This window comes from Cricetulus griseus, assembly GCF_003668045.3.
Source record: "Cricetulus griseus strain 17A/GY chromosome 1 unlocalized genomic scaffold, alternate assembly CriGri-PICRH-1.0 chr1_0, whole genome shotgun sequence".
NCBI lineage: Eukaryota > Metazoa > Chordata > Mammalia > Rodentia > Cricetidae > Cricetulus > Cricetulus griseus.
Window position 1 is genome coordinate 133,497,252 of NW_023276806.1, and position 14,794 is coordinate 133,512,045.

The window sequence follows — 14,794 nt, forward strand, 5'->3', positions numbered from 1 at the left end:
AGCAATACTATTGCTATTGAAGAAAATTCTGCCATGATGTAGTGTTCTTTTACCTCAGGTGTGCAAACATGTTTGTCATATTATCAATATTTATCCTTACCTACAGTATTAAATAATAATGCGGTAAACACATCACTGGATAGATCTCCATAGACCATTAACATAGGTAAAAATGGAGTATGTTAAAAGTTATCATTAATAACGTTTATCAAATTTTATTCATAAGCACATTTCCTCACAACTCATCTAAGAAGCCCTAAAGCTACAATCTGGAGGCAAATGACTTATGTATGTGGTTCACATCAGTATTATACATGCGGCTGTACTTTCAACAAGTTCGTCTGTGAAATTCAATCACAAAGGAGGCTTGGCTGTCTGACCAGACACTTAGGAATCTCACATGAAGCTGGGAAATTGAGATTTCTTATCAGGGTACCCATGCAGATTTCTCTGTGACACAAAGTGTCTTTTAAGAATATTCAAATTTATTTATTTCCTTAGTAATCAGATTGATGACTATCTTAGTTGTCATCATAGAAGCTTCATCCAGTAACTGATGGAAGCAGATGCAGAGATCCACAGCTAAGCACTGGGCCAAACTCCTGGAGTCCATTGTAAGAGAGGGAAGAGCGATAACATGAGCAAAGGGGTCAAGACAATGATGGGGAAACTCACAGAAACAGCTGACCCAAACAAGTGGGAGCACATTGACTGCAGACTGCAGCTGGAGAAACTGCATAAGACTGAACTAGGCCCTCTGAATGTGGGTGACAGTTGGGTGGCTTGGGTAGTTTATGGGGTCACTAGCAATCAGTAGAACCAGTATTTATCCTTAGTGCATGAACTGGCTTTTTGGAGCCCATTTTCTGGAGGGACACCTTGCTTAGCCTAGATACAGTGGGGAGGGCCTTGGTCCTGCCACAAGTGATATGACAGACTTTGTTGGTTCCCTATGAGAGGCCTCACCCTCTCTGAGGAGTGATGGAAGGTGGGGTGGGGTGGGTAGGGAGAAGGGGAGATGTGAATATATGAGTAATATGCATAAATGAGGAATATGAGTCTGGAATTTTTCTTTTACTCACTTCTTATATTCATCTTAAATAGTAGAATCAAGATGATTTGATGATTATCTCTCTACACCCACAATGTTACCACTTTCCTTACTAATTTCAATCCCATAATCTTGTACCTCCATCTGGTCCCTTATATCTGAATGTACCCAACTATAACTCAGACCTTTCCCTTTCCCTAAGCTCATAAGACTCTTTCAGAGCTCATCAGTGCCTAGAGACTAAAATCCAAATTTTCCACATAGAAAATTCAGTTTCTCGTAACACCAAATCAGGTTGCTACCACTCTGCTCCCTGAAACTCCCAGTCACCCACTTCCTTTCGCATTCATTACCTCACCCTGTGAGTGTTGATTCCATAATTAAGACTTGATGTATCCCTCCAAGCTTTTGCATAAGCTGTTACTGTCTGTGTTGCTGTTGATCTAGTCAACCTGCATTTTAGCATATCATTCAAGTTACAAATTGATGACATCCAAGGGTGAGGAACCTCTTATTTTCAAAGGCAGCCCATTCATCAAGATAATAATATTGAATGTTATTCAGTGGTTTTGGCTGTGATTCCCTATAGCCATGCAAATATTTTTTTCTTTCCTTGCTGTATCTTACAATGATTAAAAACACATTATTCTTGTATTTCTATTCTCAGAGGTTAATATCCACAAATCCAACACATAAATCTTTTTCTCAACCACTAAAATTGGGGTCTGTAATCTTACTGGCTATGTCCAGCTGAGGTTTGATCATTCAAACAGGAAGCCCAGCTCCTCCCTTCATATAAAGCCCAGGTCAGCTCAACTCCGAAGTTGAGAGACAGGTTTGACAAGATGTGGATCATCCAACAGGGAGCTGCTGCTGAATGTCTTCCTAGAGAGATGAGGGCTTTGGGGCCCAGCTGTGCTTTCATGTACCCCAGGTAGTCACACACCACCAGGTCATCATTCACAAACTATCCTGTGCTCACTGGGGGAAAAATACCTTCCACTTTACTTAACTGAACCTTCTTCACCCTATTCACCAAAAAAGAGAGTTTTACCTTGTAAGGGAACTCATTCACAATGCTTTTAAAGTCCCTGTGCAATGTGTGCAAGGTTGTAAGGAAGAAAGTAGCTTTGATCGAATATATGCAGCGCCACAATCTGTACAAAGACATACATTTTTAAGTAGGAAGTTTGTCTCCCAAAATAGAAATAAAGGCTTGAGGTCTCCAATGTGTGGTTCCTTGCGTGTCACCATCTAATATTTTTCCATTTCCTAGTCATTTTCTTTTCCCAATATATTCTTCCTAATTTTGGTGTGTTCTTTCCTAATTTCATATGTTTATATATAAAATATTTTGGACACACATTTCCTGTGCCCTCTGATCACCCTCCCATTGAACCTTCTGCCCCCCTACAATCCACCCCCCACTTTCATATGTCATATCTCCTTGTTGGTTGTTTGTTTTTCTGAGCAATGAGTTTAGGGAGGTGCCTATATGGTCAGATTCACTGGATAGCAGACAGGTAACATGAGGTGACACTATTGGAGAAAATGACTTCCTTTCCACTCTTTTATTACTCAGGTCCCATAAAGTCCTATTCTTTCCTTAGGGAACCCCACATAGTCAAAAATAGATAAAAGTGTTGGATGACACACCAGGTATATTTACCTTCAGCAAATATTAAGTCTGAAATGTTTTTTAACTAACATGACAGAACTTTAGCCTTTGGCCATAACATAAGAGCAGACCTAGGATCCTCTCTCCACATAATTCTATGGCCTCGGATATTCCTCAGAGTTGCTATCTAAATGGTGCCCAACCCACATGGCATTACAGTGTGTGAACACTCGCAGTTAACTTTAAGTTCATAAGCATACTATTTGGGGTAACATTTGTGAACACATGCATGGTTCAAATAGTATGGAGCTGTCTCCATCCTCTGGGAGTTCCAAAGCACTGATCTGTTGCCCACTTTTCATTTTAATGGTGAAGATACAGGCCATGTTGGAGAAATACAGCTCTGGTGATCTGCTACTTGAAGTCTTTGCATTAATTTCCAATAACTCTCTAAACAATTGCCAAGGTAGGCACTCTTACTCCTGTTAAATTATTGTTTATGAAGTGTGTGGCTCCCTAATTTAAAGCATTAACTTTGGCCAATCCCACATCCTGGTTTCCTACCTGAATTGAATGCAGTGTCTAATTGGTGTGAAAACTGTCCACACGTTAATCCGTTTCTGTCTAAACCTCCTGATAAAAAACTTAATGTTATTACCATGATTACCAACTTCCTTAAGTGTTCTGCTTCTAATTGCCTCCTCATTTAAAACTTTAGCTTCTCTAACAGGAGTTCTACTCACTCAGTGTCTGTCTTTCTCATTATAATAGTAGAAAATATTCACCTACTCTTATGAAATATCAAGAAAAGGTGTTAGACCAGATTTTCCATTATGTCAAATGTCCTAGAGTTACTTAGTATTAAAAAAAAAGAAAGAAAAATAAACCCTTTCCACAATTCTGTCCATGTTAGCTCACAACAGCTCCCATTTTCTACATGTTTACGACGAAAGATTAAGTCAGTTGTGACATGCTAAAGATGCCTTGAATTCTACCACTTGCTCTATCCCAGATATCCTGGTATCCCTTGGATGTGGTTTTCCTACGACAGCTGCCATCTCGGGGACTTTTTCTTCCATCTGCTTAGAGAACTCCATGTGGGTCACCCCCCACCTTCAAACCTTCAATCAAATACACAAATTTGCTCCGAACTCTCCCTTTCCCATCCTTTTCTCCTGCTGTGATATAACACCACCATCCAATGTGCTCCTTATTTTATTAATTTTTTGTTTCCTCTAATGTAATGGGCAGGATCTGCTGTGTCTTTGTCACCCAGACAGACATATCACATTTCATATCATGTGGCTCCCCAAAGAAGCAGCCAAATGTCAGAGAACACTACTCCAAATAAACGGCCCTAATGTTGAAACAATCTCATCCCCTGCAGCACTTGACAATGGGCAGAGGAGTTGGTTCAAATACACCAAAGGAGGAAAGCAGAGAAACGATGAGGCACAGGAGAGGACAGAGATGTTCCGACACAAGGAGGCATGCCACTGATCTCTCAGACTCGAGACAATGTCACGAGGAAAACCGTCATCCTAATGGAGGTGACAGAGGCTCTGGTAACAGATACTCCAGCCCTACAGTCCCCAAGAACTTGACGATAATAACATGAATGAACTTAGAAATGGATTCTCCCCAGACTCATCACAAGGAAAAACAGGCCTGATATGAAAATATGATGCCCACCCTTTAGTTCTCCCTTCAAAAACTCAGACAACAGATACTGTTGTGCCACCTATGCTTACACGAATAATCTACACATAATTATCAGGCCTTGCATTAAGTCACTGAAACTTAACGTCTACGCCAGCAACAGAAAACTAATACAGCTTAGGAAAGTACAGGTTCTGGGGGAAAAATTATTTCTTTGGTTTTGTTTCACTGGTGTCTTTACTTGGAACTTAGAACAAATCTTTAAAACAGTAAACAATACAGCACTTTTGAATTAGTATTTATTTGTCATATGTATTTACCTCCACAAAATCTATATCTCAAAAGTAAATGAAATGTTTAACCCCCAAACAATATATTGAAAACTGTTATTAAAAAGTGAGGACTAGATTGATTTGAAAACTCTTCATTAAGGAGTTAGCATCTCTACAAGTTCCATGGAGGAAGACTCAGGAGGCAACAAAATATCAAAGTGGCACTTTCTAAAATGCAAAATACTGATGGGGGTTGTCCTTCTGTATATGTGTTTCTCTTATTGGTTAATGAATAGAACTCTATGGTCAATAGAGGCAAGAAGATAGGCAGGGCTAGGAGATAAGGAAAATTCTGGGAAATGTAGGCAGATGGAGTCTGCAAGTGATAAAATCAGTTTATGGGGCTGATATTGGAAGGAAGGAGTGGAAAGAGGGAAAGAAAGGGGGAAGGAAAACGATCAAAAGGTAAGAAAGACAACCAAAAATATCAGTCCAACTTTAACTGTAGTGTAACACAAATATGTGTGTGTTGTATGTAATGGGTCACAAGATAAGATATATATCTTACTGTAGGTGCCTTAATATAATTTATAAGCCACAGCCCTAAAGGTCATTTGCCTTTGTGCTGTAGACTAGACTGCAATTTAGGACCTGCCTGGTAGAGAGATGAAGACAAATGAATGGGGATATGCTGGATAAGAACGGCTGATAAAAAAGAACCACACTACTCTAAATGTGTACTTATATTTGCCAGGCAACATGAGCATTGGGAGTGAAAATGGCATGCGCACCATGCCATCTTAATGTAATGAAGTAATCTTTAATCTTCATGCTCTGTTCTCCCTTTGCCTCGGATCTGGAATCAGCACCCTAATCCCCTGTTTCTACCAACATTCAGCCTTGGTACAAAATCCAGCTTCATCTGTAAAGGGGCAACTTGACACTTTTATCAGCAAAATTCACAAGAAGATGTTTCCTTCCTCCCTTCTAAAAACTGGTCTCATCAGTCTTCCGAGGTTAGCCATATATTAATGTCATATTAATTTAGCTGTGAAGGAAGTTAGAAATGTCCTTGGTACATACAGACAGAGAGATTGAAACTGAATCCAGTTTGACATCTTCATGCTTTTGAAGATGAGAGAGCTAAAGCAAGGACATTTGGTGGTGTATTATTTTAATAACATTAGTCTTGATACTGTTTACCAATTGATTCCAATGTCCAGCTATGCAGGATTCTGCATAGAGATAAAGAAAACAATGATGCCTCAAATAATATTCATTTCCCTGTCTCAGGTGCATATGTTACCTGTGGGCAAGGATTATCCCATATAACTCGGTGTTGTCCATATTGTCTAGTATGGTTGACTAAGTTAAGTAGGATTGGTGTACTACACCTGACAGCTAAGTCAACATTGTATTTGCTTTTGTGTTTAAATTATAAGTATTGTTACTATATGCTCTAGAATTCTTAACATCTGTTCACTCACACTGTATCACCTTTAAAAATCAATTTTGTTTAAAGGTATATTTTTATTTTTTATTTTTTTCATTCTTTTTTCCATCTTTTTTATTTGAATTAGAAACAAGATTGTTTTACATGTCACTCCCAGTTCCCACTTCCTCCCCTCCTCCCCTACCAACCCCCCAACTAAAACCCTACCTATCACATATCTGAAGGTATATTTTTTAAAAAATACAGAATTCCTATCTGGTTAAGATATTTTAAGTACATGAATAAAGGTAAAAGCACTCCAGCTTCTACAAATTATGCCACAGGAATAGGAAAAGTAGGTAGACTTTGAATACATGATTCCCAAAGTTAATATTTCTCATGACAACAGAGTCACTTATAATGTAAATTTTGTCATGTTTTCCTTTGGTAAGAATCAGACCTGAGAGCTACTGACCCCTGTGTTTTGGAGCATGAGGTCCATACCAACAGATAAGAAATTGAAATTCTAATGCAGTCCACGGGTTCCTCAGATCTTCCGCAGAGGAAGAAAAATATCAAAACATTAAAAGAAATGAGGCAGAGTCTGTTTTTTCTTGACGGTCCCAACAGTGTTAAAGATATTTCCTCCTATCTTCCGAGCTAGAAGCACCTTTCCCCCTGCTATTTTGTACTGTATAATTAGCATATAATTATGTGCTCTTTTACACTGGAGAGACTATTCTTTTATTAATGACTCTAAAACAAGTTCCTCACTATTTATCTTTGAAAGTGACTTCAAAATAAAAGGCTCATAAGATTTTTCCTTTCTTTTCATCTTAAATCTTAAAAGTAATGCAGGAGAGAGTTTTGCATGTCATAGATGCTCCTAAATTTTTTTCTCCTTAAGCATGAGAGGGGAGAAAAAATTGGAAACAGATGCTGCATCTCCTATGCTTTTTCAGAATAAATGTGTCTGAGAACAAAAATTTGATGTTTCCTAAAAGGCTATCTGTTCATTGTCTACCCTCCTTTCTGGAGAAGAAAATAGGTCGGAACAACAACAACAAAGCTCTCTGAATGGATGTAAAGGCAGAAGCATGGTATAATTCACATTTGTGTCGAGGGCACTAAGGTTCCAAATTGGTCAGGAGAACACTCACCCAGGCCTGATGTCTCCTTGGTTCTGGAAGATTCCATTTCTCTCTATTGAAGCTATGCAGGCCTCACTACTGGATTTGGCTGACTGCTCTCTTTCACTGTGAGACTTACCTGAGCATTCCAGATTGGATATGGGTAATGATAAGAGAGGGTGTACATTACTGAAATTTTTAATCACAGCTCTGGCCATTTTTCTAGCAGTGAAAATCCCATATGACCATCATAGTTTGCCTCTGAAGTACGAATAGTTTTGGGCTAAGAGAAGCTTGCAAAGCTACTTTGTAACCTTTCCAGACTCTCTTCTAGGCATCCTTTTGTGTCCAGAACCTGCCAAATCAGGGATAATGGTTGCATAGAAATCTGGCAATCCGTGCCTTCTTATTCAAGACTGGCAAGTGGACAATGACAGCAATGAACAAAATAATGACTCATGCTTCTAATAATATTATATCTACTTATGCATGGAAGAATCATCCCTGTCCAATACTTACTCTCTGTATAGTACTATTGTGCCCCAACCTATTTAAGGGATGTTTCTTTCTTCCCTCACTTTTTTACAATATTTTAGTGGGAAAGCCAGAGCTGATGACATCAGAAACTGACTTTTATGGTAGTATGGCAATATTTGACCAAACTGTTTTGTGAATTCAATAAATATTCATATTTGTGAAATTTTGACAAGCCAGGTACACTGTCATAGTATTCAGTTAATTGAAGATATCTAAGTATGCCCATGTTTTACAAGTTTTTCCCCCTTAGGTTTGGAGACATGGTTTATTGGTTAAGACCATCCACTGATCTTACAGAACCCAAGTTCAGTTCCCAGAACCTAGCTTGAGTGACCCTACACCTATAACTCCAGCTCCAGGAAACGTGATGTCCTTTTCTAGCTTTCTCAGGCATCTATACTCATACTCACGTACCAACATAAAGTCACATATAAATATAAAGGAAATTTTATATTATTAAAATGCAAGAAAATTTTAAATATATTCTTAAAACAATAAAGAATAAACATGTTTTTTATAAAAGACACAAAAGGAAAAATACTTTACACTGATTAATCAAAACTTTCCTTCCTTCAATCCATTTATCTTTTCTCTTAGTTTTCTTTCTATAAGAATCATGGCCTCAGAATCACTAGAGAGTTTAGAAGCAATTTAATCTGAGTGCCTACAACTGCATTAATCCGGGACAGATGATGGGAATTCGCCTTTCCCTTGGGCACTGATAGACACTGTTAAAGTCACTGCTAGTGTTAAAAATAAGTCCACTAAGTTCATCTTGTAAGCCTGACATATAATGTCCATTTTCAGTCAGCAAAGATGATGGAGGCATGGAGCACTCTAAACTCCATCATGTGCAGCTGTTGTGATCCTTTTTGCTGCCCTGGCTTCCCTGAGCAACAGAACCAGTTGGCCTTCCCTTCTTTTACCGCTAGTACCAGCTGTTGGAATAATCCTCAGATGGTTCAAGATATCTACATGACAACAACATATCATTTGCCTGGTCCTGCAGACACTGTCAGTGTAGTTTGAAACAATGTTCTATCAGACTTTATGTTCCCACAAGTTTCCAGGTACTCTAGATGACTCTGCAACCACCTAAGTTAGCAGAAGAGGACTTAAGCCATCAACCTATCAGAGAGGGACTAGTATGACCAATGTTAAGAGACAAGGCTACAATTTGTCCCAAACTTAAGCACCCATGGTGTGTTTTGTTCATACACTGGGGCTATGCAAACTTGCTTCTTAAGCTCTCTTATTGCATTGGCTGGGAAACAACTCTTACACTCATGCCCTGGTGTTACATCACATCAAGGATTTCCTTGAGTAGTCTTCTCCTGTCTCCTTCCAGTAGTGAAGGTTGAGCTGGGAGCATGGAGATAGAAACAACAGAGGCCAAAGAGCAATGGCAATGAGCATGAAGCACAGAGGGAGCCAAGCGGTCCAGGTGGCAGTTGAGTTGTGGAAAGGGGAAGACAGACATTTGTCTGACAGCTGGGGAAGCAATTTGAGAGCATTCATGGCAGAAAAATGAAAGGCAAACAGGGGCTATGGAGGAGTATGAGAAGAGGGAGAGAGAGAGAGAGAGAGAGAGAGAGAGAGAGAGAGAGAGAGAGAGAGAGAGAGAGAGGAGAGAGAAGGAGAAACTAAAGAAGGATAAAATGCTACAAGGATACAGAGAAGAGTAACTCAAGAAGCCTGGCTTGAATACTGTGAACCATTGAGACTATTTGCTTCTGCTCCTGATTGCTCCCACCTGCCTATGGCCAACACTTATAACTACCAACTATAGACACAACAAAACTTATCAAGGATCTGGTATTTGAGGAGCTTCCTGCCTGGCCACAGTTTTTATCCCACAACAACAACATAACGCTTAGCCTGATAATGGGTGACAATACATTCTATAAGGTACTCCATTGCCAACTGTTCTTCATGAAGAAATAATGGAAAAAATCATAAAATGTTGTCCTGCATCATGTAGTACCATACTGCTAAAAGTAAGCTATAGGGCCTAGATGTGGTTATCCTGCCCAATACCATTCATTCTATCATCAGCCTTGTGTCTATACTTTGGCATAAATTCTGTGAAGGTGAAGCTCAGTTTTAATTTTGGGTTATTATGAGTTGGCCAACAAGGAAAGAAACGGCACCATTACAAAATAATTTTTGAGAATTTCAACATCGTCTTGACCTTTTCATTTCAATGATCCAGAAAGTTAAATATATTCTTAAAGGTCTACCTCATCTGAAAATAAGTGAAGGAAAATTTCATGGCTATCACTTAAGAATGTAGTAAATCATATCTTAAAATTTAAGTTATAGTTACAGATTGATGGGTCAGTTTTGAGAATTAGACTGTATGGCTGAATCTTGATCCCTCGATTAATTATCATTGTGACCTTGTGAAGTCACTTAACTTTGTTAAGTATTGGTTTACTCATCAGTAAAATGAAAATGAAAATACCATCCTCATGGAGCTATTAAGCAGAGTAAATTAGATAATGTATTTAAAGTACCCTGTTCAGCATGCAGCATATGTTTATGGGTCCAATAAATGTCAGCTTCCCCTTGTCCGCTGAAGTAATGAAAACACAGAATGGCTACAGAGAGCTCATCTTTTTTACTAACTTATTTTGTCAATGTCTTCCAGAATCTCACATCTTTAGTGAATTCCCATTATTCAAATTTTTAGTAGGAACAGTGTGAGGAGAAAATAATTTCATGGTAATAAATACCTTACAAGGAAATTTAATACTAACAAAATGTTAACACATCAGAATGAATTAGAACTGTTGATAGCCCATTGAATAATATAATTATTCTAACTAACTGATCATGTACCTTGGAATATTTTTGGAAGTATTTCCCAAAATTTAACCAACAAATTAGAATCAGGAATAATTGGCAAAAACCACAAAGTAGGTTTTTTATCTGTGCTATTCAAAACATGGACACATCTGTGTGCATCTAGTGTCAATCCATTGATGACATTTCTTGACAGGGTTTAATGTATTGGGATGACATCAATAGAATAATCACCTGAAGATACTCAGAAATGTTTTCTTAATTTCATGTCAAATAAATACTATTATCTAGCTTGGTGTCACTTTTTATAAAATATGCTTATACCATTATTTTGCTACTCAGTTATTCAACTTTAGTCAATTATCAGCTTTCCTTCAAAACAAATTGAAAATTACAAAAGTTTAACTTTTAATTATAGTTTTAGTTATAGATAATTTATATGTAATTATATAACCCTTTACTTATATATTTTTATAATTTTTATAATTCGTAATTATATATAATTTTATAATTGCAATTTTTACAATTATATTCAAATTAGAAGTCAAATTCTTCCAGTCAAGAAAATTTATGTAACCAATGGGAAGATTGAAAATAAAAAATAAAACAACTTCTCACTGCTCTCCCATCTTCCAGAGAAGTTCTTGAGAACAGAAACGCATCCCTGTCCTGAGCATTGTGTTTATCATGAGATTCTTAATTGCCTCTACGTTACCCATTGCAATGACTGCAAACCTTGACCCTTAGGAGAACAGTTAACAGTCCAAAACTCAGGAAGATCAGGATCATCGATTTCACAACACAGACCTCAGCTGGAAACTAATCAGTCTCTTCCAGAATGTACCCCATAACTGTTCAGCTAAAGAAGAGGGATTGAGGCCTTCACGTTTCTGGGAGTGTCTTAATGAAGAAACTGTGTTCATTAATCAGAAAACATGGAGGTGGATGGTGTTTGGTAGAAGATGGTATTCTGAAATAAAAATGTGCCATGAATAAATGAATTAATGGGAAATACACACTATATAAAACAACACCCTCTGGTTCTACAAGCTCCCTTATGATATCACAGTACATGACCTATGCTATACTCATTCAGAGATTGTTTGCATCCCAGGCTGGCTGTCCACTTACCCGAGTTGTTTTCACTTTATTTCCAGAGGAGCAGCTCCATCCTTTCCGATCTGGGAGGACCTTACATTCCTCTCCCTCCAGACATGGCTGCATGTGACACCACCATTTTTGTTCCACTATGGATGCTATGAGGAGAGAGAAAAATTAGCTCAATATTTCTATTTCGGACTGCCACGGGACAAAAATTCACTGATCTAATTAATATATTTTGTGTCTTTGAGAATTTTTTCTTACATATAAAATTTCATTTTATCACAATAAGGACAAGTAACATGGGATATATAATATTAATAAATTTCTAATTGTTGAACAGGAAGTAATAACTTTGTTCACTATGTTGAAGTATGTTTCAAGTGAAAACACAGACTTCATGAGACTAATATATTGAGAATTCCTGTACTGATTTATATAAATATATAATAAACTATACCCATGCCCAGATGAATCAATATTTTAAAGTCAATGAAATTCTGACAGCAGCTGAAAATTGGGAGAGTGTCTGTAGACTTAATTATATAAAACAGTAATTTCTTCACAAGGAATAGGTCACATAAAAAATTACTGTTTATGATGCAACAATTACTAGCCTCTCACATAGATTTATAATCTACTATGACAATATGAACTATCAAACAAGGAAACCGATATTTACATCCGTCTCTATTAAAGCATTTTATGTGAATTTTTTCTGCAGATATTCATTCATGTACATGATGTTGACTTCTTTTATCTCTTATTCTTAAACTCTGTCTAGGGTTTTTTGAACATATGTCACTCAACCCTTTATAGTCATCTTGCATTTCCCAAGTAATTTATGCATATACCATCTACCTAGAAGTCGATATTTCATGGCAACAATATCACGTTGACTGACTGGAACCTCGTTATAATGCTTTTGTGACAGAACTATGAGATGTGTAATTAGCTCTAGCTAGAGGTATTTACGCCACAAAAAAGGCCCCAAAGTAACTTCCTTCTGCTGTGTGATTTACAGTGTGGGCTCCTGGGAGTGACTCCAGAAAACAGCATTATAGTGGGGTTCCAATTCTGACTATGTTGTTACAATGAACAATGGAAGAGGTCGCACCATCCACACAAGATGGAGCAGCTCTTGTGGTGCCTGCCACCTGCCCAGGGAAGCAGGAGCACTTGACCGTTTGGGACCGTTCTTCTATCTTGTTCTTATTACAGCATCTGTGTAGGGCCACCACCTCGCAAGTTCCCGTTTTAACATGGTGAGCTGTGCAAACAAAAATAGAAGACAGAAACAGCATTGAGAAAGCTTTGGACATTTCTTTTCCTGTTTTCAATTAGAAATATATCAAATATAGCTCTATAATGAATCTGCCATGCGCGGAACCAGAAACACAATGATACTGAGTCCGTAATGCGCATTTGATTTCTCTTCTAAATGTGCTGAGACCAGTTCTGTCAGTAAATACTTGGTGAAGCAGGAACAATTAGTGACTGGATTAGAATGAGCTGTTAAAGGAATCTGAAATAAGAAGCAATCTGTGGTGCTGTAAAAACATATCTATTTGTACATTTCATACCTTTCTGTTCAATGTGTTAATCACTGGAACATAAACTCCTGGAAGCGGTGCCCTGCAGTGTGCTTGTTGAGGCCAGTCATATAATCGCAGCAGTGAGATGTAACAGTTGTGATCTTTTGCAGGGTAAGTGGTGAGGCTTTGGCAAAGGACACCCTCTCAGGAAGCAGTGACATTGTGTGAACACTGCATCCTCAGAATTCCCTGCCCAGTTTCCCTGGATATAAACTAATTGGAAGGGTCTAGAAGCACCACTGTTTTCCCACGTGTTCCAGCCAGCATTGGAACCCACAATCTTTCCTCTTCCTATTTTGCCTGGGGAGACAACTGCCACCAAATGGCAACTACTGCAGGCAGAATGTGGATAGATTACAGCTGGAAGCCAGCCACTTGGAAAGCCAGTCTCATAAGCTGCCAAGCACATATAACCATTTTTCCAGCCTCAAAGTAAGATGACCAACAAGGCTCTGGGGATGATTAGAAATTCTGAATATCGCCACATGCTCTGTCAGTATTGCTTTCTCCCCACATTTTTTCTTCAACATAGTGTCCTTCCTGTGGAATGACAGATCACAAAGTTCCATCTCCTCAGATTAAAGCCAATGTAAAAATAAAATTAAGCCTCTACTAAAAGAATATGCTTTCAGAAAAAAAACAATATAACATTAAAATAGAAATTTAAATAGTTAGGTAGGAAATCTAGTATAGTTTAATATTATAAACACTTTGAAACTCTTCTCCCTATAAATATGATCAGTGTATCATGCCACCAAATCAACCTGCCTGTTAGAGATGAGCAATGGAGTTGGCAGGAACTCAGGTTAGATAGCTTGCTTAAGCTTTTCTGGGGGTGAAAATCTTATACAGCATAATCCTCATCCTTATCCTGCCATATGAGACCAAGAAACTGAGGTGTGGCTTACAATTTTGACAGGTACTTCTGAGAACAGTCAGGAAAAGGGTGCAACCTCCAAAACCACAGATATTTGTGGCACTATAGATGCCAATGGGAGAAGTTCTCTATGTTTGATTGAACTGCATGTATTTAAACAGAAGCTAAAATATGTAAGACCCACACTTCTGGCCCAAACCTCTTAGGGTCTGTAGTGTGGGAGGGAAGTTTCAGTGGAGAGTTTAATCATGAACTGAACAACTAGAAGCTGATGGTCTGCCGGGCAGTGGTGGCTCTCACCTTTAATCTCAGGACTTAGGAGGCAGAGGCAGGAAGATCTCCATGTTCAAAGTCAGCCTGATATACACAGAGAGTTCCAGGACTACACAGAAAAACCCTGTTTTGAAAACCCTAAATTCAAAAATCAAAAAAACAAAACAAACAAATGGTAAAAGGTTAAAAAAAAGTTGATGGTCTAATAGAGAAGGCCTGAAAAGGAAGCTGGGTTGGCAGGAGACAGGTGAAGGGAGAGGGGCATTAAGTTTTCTTAGATCCTGATGAGTGCAATGTTGATATAGCCATTGTGATCTATATAAATGTGGGGACTGTTTATGAAGTGGAGCTTAGAAGAAAGAGTTAGGTTGAAAGCAGAGACAACCCTTAGAACCCTGAGTCTATAGGTTATATGGAGAACTAGAAACTGAACACGACCATTGT

At 38.2% G+C, this 14,794-nt stretch overlaps 1 protein-coding gene across 1 annotated transcript in view; it reads right to left on the bottom strand.

The window, feature by feature from the left end:
• Tafa2 (TAFA chemokine like family member 2) overlaps positions 1-14,794 on the bottom strand; it is a 214,926-nt gene that overhangs the window by 118,212 nt on the left and 81,920 nt on the right. The window contains exons 2-3 of the mRNA XM_035451357.1: positions 12,723-12,875; positions 11,636-11,760 (exon numbers count right to left, since the gene is read on the bottom strand). Of these exons, the coding sequence (XP_035307248.1) occupies positions 11,636-11,760; positions 12,723-12,875 (278 nt within the window). The remainder of the gene's footprint in view (positions 1-11,635; positions 11,761-12,722; positions 12,876-14,794) is intronic.